This window comes from Anopheles bellator, chromosome 1, assembly GCF_943735745.2.
Source record: "Anopheles bellator chromosome 1, idAnoBellAS_SP24_06.2, whole genome shotgun sequence".
NCBI classification, from domain to species: Eukaryota; Metazoa; Arthropoda; class Insecta; order Diptera; family Culicidae; genus Anopheles; species Anopheles bellator.
In genome coordinates, this window is record NC_071285.1 from 25,959,635 (window position 1) to 25,968,306 (window position 8,672).

Consider the following 8,672-nt stretch of genomic DNA (forward strand, 5'->3'; position numbering starts at 1 on the left):
ATCCTATTGCTAGATGAATTTACGTTTATTACAACTAGAACTCAATACAATTACTATCGTGCATAATTAAGCTGTGAGTGGTTTGTCTCGTCAACCCGCGTCCTCTCGCTTCTGCATCGTGCTAAAAACTAAAAATATCTTCCTTGAAACACGCGTTTAAAGGGTTTTTGGATGTTTAAAAGTAGGTTCGAGTAAAGTTGAAATGCCGTCGCTGGCTCACCTCTTTTGTGCAAAGAGATTCCCAACCTTAGATTCATTTGTTTACGTCCTTCATCGGTTCTCCTTCCGGTGCTTCGCGGCATGGTCCACCGTTACCGTCGCCCTCGGCCGGCACCATCACCGTACTGCTCTGTGCTTCCCCGGGCCGGATCGTATCGGATATGGTGGTCCGCTGCAGGGCCGTCGCTATCTGTTTCACCCTATCTCCACCGGCCGCACAGCCGACCGAGGATTCATCGCTCATGTCCGCATCGATGCCCGTTTCACCACCATCGAGAACGGGTGTCGATTCGGAGGTTGACGGAAGGAGAAAGTTCTTGAAAAGGGCCGGATTAATGAGCGTGTCGATGTCGTGGCTTTGCAGCAGTTCGGCTAGCTGCGACGTCGAAGGACGCGGCGGAGGAGACTCGTCCCGAGACCGCGAAGCACGGTTCGAGCAGCCTGTTAGACTGCTCCGGTCGGTGGCACACATCGAGTACGACGAGGTGTTGGTGGTGATAGTCATCGCACCGTTCGGGTATTGGCTGTTGCGCTTCCGATTCGAAGAGTCCTCCAGCTGCTCGTCACCGGCCCACGCATCCTGATCATCATCGACAGCATCGTCATCGTCTTCGCTGGCCGCCGTGTTGAGATCGCGTTCGAACTGATCGTCCGGATCGGTACCGTCGTCATCACCGTCGTCACCGGTCACATCGAACAGGCGAGCCTTTAGCCGCTCCGTGATTTCCTCCAGCTCGATGAATTTCCGTTTCAGCGCACGACTGAGCGACGTGTTGCTGGACGTATCGAGCCCCATCGTGGGTCCGCAGTCCACGTCGATCAACAACGGTAGACGGAAGTTCTGTTGCTCTTCAGCCACTTTGAACGATTGCACGTTTTCGAGTGGTTTTATGTAGATCTGCGAACGATGGAGGAAAAGGGACACTTTAATCGATTGAATGCATAAAGCTAACCTTGCCCGTCTATTACCTTGATTTGACCGTTGCAGCGCCCGGAAAAGTCCATTATATTGTACCACCCAAGGATGCAAGACAATCCGGACAGCAGCAGACTCAGATCGATGGCACAGAACCCGATTACGGCGTCCTCCATGGGGGCGGGCAACAGCCGGCATTTCGGCGCATCGCTTAGGGCCGCCTTCCGCCACACCTTCACGATGAACCGTTTCTCGTCCTGTGGAGGAAGGAAATGGAAGCCATTTGGTGATCGGGCACGTTCTTTTTCGCTAGGCACCTCAGGATCCTTACATTGGTCATCAGATCGCTGGGTAGTTGCACCTCAAAGCGCTTTTGCCACCCTGGGGCACAGTTCCGCTCGATGACGTGCGTGGTGTAGACGATGCCTTCGTGTGATTTGACCGTATTCGCCGTCCCCGGCCGCAGATGGTGACCCTCGAACGTGGCGTAAGCGCTCGGTTCGAGCACGAGCGCCTCCGGAACGTTTGGAACGCGGTTCTTGTGGTGCTGTCGCTTGGCGTACTTTTTGCTAATTGTTAGCTGCGGCAGATTGACGGCCCGTTCGATTTCGATCAACAATCGGATCAGTTTGCACGACTCCTCTTCCACACCGTCCGTGGAGGAATCTTCGGTGCTGACCGCTGGGATTGGTTGTGGAGCCGGTTTCTCGGCTGAGGGTTGCTCACTTTCCGAAGCTTCCATTAGGACCACCGGTGTAGGATGTTGTGGTGCCACTGGTTCCCCTGTCCCCGCAGCGGAAATGCGTGTTTCATCGGTTCCGGCAGCGGGAGGTGTTTGATCCGCCGGAGTGGTGCTGGCTCCGAGCAGAGAGGCGGCCGAACCCAACCCGAGTGCTCCGAAGCCCTCCAAGGCGGCGGCAGAGGGTCGCTGGGCAAGCGCCTTCTGGAGATTGTCGAGCAGATCGGCCGTTTTGCGTAGCTGAGGACGGTTCGCTTGTGAGTGTGGCGATCCGGCTACCGGGCGTTGCTCAACGCTGGATAAATTGTTATCAAAACTCGGAGCCGTACTACGCTCGGAGGAAATTGGAAGCCGTTGGGCCAGATTTTCGATGAACGCCGACAGCATGTTGGCCACTTCAGAGCTCTGCGGTTGCTTGGTACCACCACCGCAGCTCACCGTTTGGATGGACTTACTGTCCGACCGGGGGTTAATCCGTGGCGTCTCGATCGCCGGGAGTCGATTACGCGGCACATCGCCGGAAGTGTGCATCGGCAGGGATCGCGTTAGGCGGAAGTGTTCGATCTGGCTTTCGGTGCCAATCGCAAGCACGGCCTGAAGCTGACCGCATGGTTCCGATGCCAGAGGAGATCCAATACCGCTCCAACCGTCAATTGAAATCACCGGAAGGCGGGCGTGAGCCAAATGGTCACTCAGCTGCACATCCCGGAACGCGATGTAGAACTGATGCAGCGGTAGGCGTGTAACGCCAACCAGCTTTTCACCCTCGCCGGGCGCTTTCTGCCACAGTTCGACCGCTAGGTGCTGATTGCGGACACGCTCGAGAAAGCTGGCGGTGGCCATAACGGGAAACGTACGGAGGTAATCAAAGTTCCCCTCCGGCTGGCAGAGTTCCGAGGTGAGAGTCGACGGTTCGTCGGTCCAAAACGGTTGCAGTGCTAGAAAATGTTCCCCCACCGGTTGGTTGCGATCCTTTAGCTGGCCGAGGTACAGCAAACCGTGCAATAGCTTCGTTTGTTGCACTTCTGGTTTCGAACCATCGATTTCCATGGCATTCGGCGGCTCCGGTTGCCTATCGTTCTTCTGAGGTGCATTTCTATTTTGCTCATCTTGATCGCCTCCGCCGCCATTCGTCGAGGCGCCCGAACCTTCTCCATCTTGCCGCGTCGGTTGATTGTGACTGGAAGTATCTTTTTCGCCGCTGGAGCTTTGATTATCACCCGGGTCAGTCATCGCAGTCTTGCATTTGCTGACGTAGCACGGAAATCGATCAACGCAACGTGCTTCGCTTCCGTGGCAATGGTGATGCTTGTGCTGGCAGTGCATGACCGAAGGTATCGGTTCCGGTGTAACACTCGGCTCAACACTCTCGCCATCGGAAGAAGCTTCGGAGCTCTCTAGCGTCACGTTGCCGCCATCGATAAGCACGGCATCGATCAACTCCGGTCCGAAATGTATCCCGCGACTGCCCAACTCCAACCGTACGGTTAGCGTCCCGAGAAGGATATCATCCGATGCCAGCCGGATTGGGCAGCGCTTGTGGCACGCGAACCTTCCCTCGATCACCTCCTGTAGCGTGACGCTGGCCGAGCCAAGAAAGAAGAGGCGCGTCTTGTAGAAACTCCCAACGTTGAGATGTACCGCAAAGTCGAACTGCAAACCCTCACCGGTCGCGGATTCCGGGAGACCAAAGCGTGTCTGCTGCGGTTTCGCGTCGAAAACTACTTCCGTCTCGCTGACTGCTGTCGAAGTAAACTTCAACCTGGCCGCCGTTGGTAAGAGCTTCATGCGCACCACAAATCCGCCTCCAAACATGGCCAAATGCTGCTGATTGGCACGATGCTGTATCTCCTTCTGGCCAGCACGGGTAAATTTGAGATTCTCCACCAGCACACGGACACAATCAACTGCACGGAGATAGGTTTGCTTCCGTGGTTCCGGTGCTTGATCGTAACGTGTCAATGCTTCCAGCATACTTTCTGCCGGTGACACGGAGCATATCTCGCTTAGTGCGGACAGTTCTGAATTGCTACCATCACCGTCGATCGGCCGCCCAGTTAGGTAGTCGAGAATCTTTTGGCGTGCGTCCGGTGCGAGCGTATGGAATCTTTTCTTCGCAGCACAAACACCTGCCGCTGGCAGTGTACGTTGGGAGGATTCATGCAATGGTGCTGGCTTTCCTTCGACTGCTAGCGGCATCAGAGCGGGCGAAGCTGGCTTCTGCTCCACAAGCAACATTTTGCCGTTTTCCTTACCTGGACCAGCTCCGGAAGTAGCAGATCTTTTCCGATCAAACTGCAACGAAAGCTCCAAACACACCTCCCCGAGACAGAAACCTCTAACGCTGTGCACTTCCCCACACGCTTGTGCTACTGTCGTCGTCGTTGGGCTAACCGATCCCGGGTCTCGGAAGTTTGTTATCTTGCCCGGAATCTGCACCTGGGCCGTTCCGATCACGGTTCGTGTACGTTTCGACACCAATCGCACCCGAATCGGTTCACAACTTTTTAGATACCGCCGGAAGAGTTCTGGGCTGGTGCGTACCTCGTAGACCACCTCACTGGCCCCGTTTTGACGGGCGTTTCCTTGCTCCCAGTGGAGCAGTGGTCCAGCACCACTACCACCGGAAGAGCTGCTAGGCGTTTGCTGGCCCCACCAGATGAGCTGCAAATCGACACTCACGTACACCTTGGCACTGTTCCACCGCACGCCAGCCCCGGAAGATTCCCGGAAACTGCCGAATCGAACGGTCAGCGTCCCGTGGGGCCTACTGTTCACGTTCGGAGGGAGAGCCGGCCTGGCAGCGTCACCCGTAGCGGTAGGAGCTTGCGTTTGCTTCGAGTGCCTTCCGGTGGATGGGCCACTTACAACACTGGCGGCGGTATGCATAGTACAGGCGTTGGCATCTTTGCGCACGCAACGGAGGATGCAACGGATGCAGAAAAAGAACGCTCGGAAGTTTGTTATCTTGCCCGGAATCCCTGCAAAAGAATCTGAATCTGCAATCCGATCACGGTTTGTGTACGTTTCGACACACCAATCGAACCCGAATCGGTTATCGGTTCACAACTTTTTAGATACCACACGCAACCCTGCCAACGTCAAGCGCAAGGGTACGACTCAACCCTACCCAGATACGATTATTCTTCTAGTTCTTTGTTTTTCTTCGTTTTGGAAATGCAAGATTTCTATTTTCTCTTATTTCACTTATTTTATTTTTGTTTCACTTTATCTTTATTGAATTGTTTCAATTGAATTGAATTATTACAATTATTTGAATTTTGTACATTTGTGTGTTGCGTAAAGGCCGGTCCAAACGCTGCGATCTGCAATGCAATATCGCATGAAGTGACATCTCCGGAGACGTCATAAATGTCACTGCTGCGGGTGGAAATCTAAAGACTCGACATGCAATTTGTGAACAAATTTCAAAACAGGGTCAGTTTGTCGGTTGACTTGTTGATGTTTTGTTTTGGCCTCTCATTTATATTTTGGACGCTTCGTCAACGTTCGCGAAAGTGTGTAACTGAATTTATAAAAATTTACGAAAGTCTGCCATGTCTTTGGCAACTAAAAAATAAAAAATATAGTGATCGGAATAAAAAGGCGGAGGCATACGATGCCATTTAAAAGCAATTTCCTCGACACTGTAACCTCTTCGCACGTTCTTTTTTCGCTTTTTAACCGAAAAGCACAATGGTAAGGCAAACCAACACAGTGTTGCTTCCATGGCTGATTCCAACATGTCCAACCGACAAACTGACCCTGTTTTGAAATTTGTTCACAAATTGCATGTCGAGTCTTCAGATTTCCACCCGCGGCAGTGACATTTATGACGTCTCCGGAGATGTCACTTCATGCGATATTGCATTGCAGATCGCAGCGTTTGGACCGGCCTTAACGCGTAACGTTTTTTGAATTGAATTTGCGAATGAACGAGCGAAAATTTGTCTTGTCAATTTTTTGTCGTGTTTTGTGTTAAGTTATTATGTGAACAATGATTTAAAGGCCCAAAAAAGGGGCAGAAATAAATGCATTGTGGATAAAACTTCGTCCGCGGGTGTAAGAATTCTTACTTTATATTAAATTCTTTGTAAATAATTTTTTTCCCTTTTAGCTAGTATGTAACTTCGCTGAGCTTAAAGGAAAGGTGCAGAGCGCGAGTTAACGAATTTAGTGCTTCGCTGAAAAGCAAAGCCCCAAATCGTTTTGAAGTACGACTCGTTTGGTGGTTTGACAAAGAGTGCTCTTTATTCTAAATTTGCTCCTATTTATACCTGTTCCTGGGATCCAGCGGATCCATCGAAGGACCCTTTTGCAGGTAGTCAGTTGGTCGCCGAGCTGATTAGACACGAGTTAACTGGCATGAGTTAACTTGCGCAAGGACTCAACAATCAGCGTTCAAAGGAACAACCAGTACTTATGGATGGAGCAGGTCCGGTAGGTCCGTTTCTCAGACCGTCAGGCTAGACAACTAGCACCTGACAGTGGAGGACTGGACCGTCCGGCCGCGCGCCTTTCGTGCGGGAATCGCACGTTAAAGCCGTCTTCACACAGGGAACGTTAATTACGTTTAGTAAGACGGTGTCCAATAAATCGCGATATTTTAGTTGCATTTTTCGCACACGTCCATTCTGAGTTCCATCGATGAACGCGGTATAAAATTTTTGTGCAGCACCGACGTGCAAAATATGGCGATCGTCGGCGATGGAAACATCCCGAATTAGATCGAGACCTGGTATGATGGACAACGGGGTCATGGGTCATAGGCCCCGGGTACCGATGCGTGTCGTCATAGTCTCCATCTATGAATTTTCTATGGGTCCGTCGTGGGCCGGATTTGGCCCATTTGAAGGACGTTGAAGGCCATCTTCCAACTGCTTGAATTTCGCACTTTATGCACCCGAATCGTGAGATTTGTATTACTGTTCCTGATCGATGACAGTACAAGTACAAGCGTATGCGTTACGACATTCTGGACAACAGCAAGCAGGTTTTTATGTTGCTCAACTTGACCTTCCACATCGGTTACCACGGGCTCATGATGTGGTTTCCGGAGCTGTTCAATCGCTTCGACGAGTTCACGCGCGCGCATCCGGGGGTCGAGGATGCGACTGTCTGCCAGATGACGGATTACGTCGTTGGCATGGGCTCGCACTCTCAGTCGGGGCTCTGTTCATCCACCATACCGAGCACCGTGTTTTTGGAGTCCCTGATCACGGTGGCGGCTGCTCTGCCGACGAATGTGATTGCCGTGCTGGGCATGGATCGCTTGGGGCGGAAGTTTTTCCTCGTCTTCAGCACCATGGCGGCCGGGGCGTGCTCCGCGTCGATGTACTTTGTGACGAACAAACACCAGAACCTTGCGGTGTCCGTCACTGTGGCGTCAGTGGCGTCACTTCGATGGGAAACGCGTCGCTCGACTGTTTGATAACGGAAGTGTTTCCAACGAATTTACGGTACGGATAACGAGAGGTGTCGGAGCAGCAGTTTATTTTATAATGAATTTTTTTCCCTTAAATTTCAGTGCCACTGGAGTAGCCATATCGATGGTGGCCGCGCGGTTAGGTGGTATTATCGGTAACGTAGTGATCGCGACGCTGCTCGATATGTACTGCCCAGCACCAACCTTCATCGTGGCAGTTTTGCTGGCGGGCGGTGGTCTGATGTGTTTGTTCCTGCCGAACACGACACGAACAGCACTTTCCTAGGGACATTCCACGAAGCCCTAGCTTGTTGGGTTTGATTTATCGATAGAACCACTTTATCTTTCGTTACCAAAACCAAGCTTGAAGTAGACGAGATTGAACGTAGAAAGTTACCGTTACTTGAGATCGCTCGCCAATGGGTGCTCTAACCACTACCTCAAAGAATGATCAGCCAAACGATACGATTCCACACCGTTTTTCACTCCTACAGTTTTCATTGTTTTTATATATTAAATTCCTTTCCCCTAACAGAAGTAAAATTAAGCGTACCGGCAGTGCCGACAAGCTGATGAAAGAATTTAACGTCGTGGACGAGTGAAAATGTTTAACTTAATTTTAAACAACTAGTAAGCTTATTAGACGAAGAAGTATCAACAAAAAACATTAGAAAATAAATGTTTAGTATACGAACATCGGTATTACCGTGTTATGTGTTACCAAATCAAAGAAAACATCACTTCCCATTGCGTGTCTCTATTTTTCTTATTCAACTGCATTACTACTCTATCAACAGGGGTTCTTGCTATTTACTATCAACAACAATATTGCCTTTTCATTACCATTAGCGCACAAGGGCATGATTAATCCTCAAAGATATTCTTTTCAAAAATAAACAATTTAATGCCAATAGATCATGTATTCTGGCATGGGTTCTATTTAATAACTAACAAAAACCGCATACTCGTTTCTGTCGCAAGAATGAAACTTATTTCTTTTCAATCAAGAAACGAGCTGCCTGTGTAAGAATTTCCTAATTGATGCCTCCCTAAACGGATATTCGCCCAAAGTGCGCTGAATGCCAAATGGCGACGGGAAAACCGAAAATATATAAATCTTATTGTTTCTTTTCACTCTTGACCACTTGCTCGCTCGTCTCGTTGCTGCCACCGGTTCGTTTCTATTTAGCAAATTATGCAAAGCAAGAAAGCAAACACAAAAGGTCGGTTTTCGGGAAAACCTTTCCCGGTGCTGTGGCTGTGACGTGAGTGAAATTTGAAAAATTTATCGTCTGATTAATTCCCTACCATTTCCTTCTGGGTTTTATTTCGCACGGACGCCTTAATGATTCGCGATACGGCTCCGAGCCGAA

General features: G+C 50.5%; 1 protein-coding gene and 1 pseudogene across 1 annotated transcript; one reads left to right on the top strand and one right to left on the bottom strand.

The window, feature by feature from the left end:
• Positions 1–157: 157 nt before the first annotated feature.
• On the bottom strand, positions 158–4,763 carry LOC131215307 (uncharacterized). The gene is made up of 3 exons (XM_058209697.1): positions 1,467–4,763; positions 1,189–1,392; positions 158–1,117 (listed from the first exon to the last, which is right to left on the bottom strand). Exons 1-3 carry the CDS (start codon positions 4,761–4,763, stop codon positions 254–256), a joined length of 4,365 nt encoding a protein of 1,454 aa, XP_058065680.1. The 3' UTR covers positions 158–253.
• A 1,533-nt stretch (positions 4,764–6,296) lies between these two features.
• LOC131215308 (synaptic vesicle glycoprotein 2B-like) lies at positions 6,297–7,657 on the top strand (annotated as a pseudogene).
• The last annotated feature ends 1,015 nt before the right edge of the window (positions 7,658–8,672 follow it).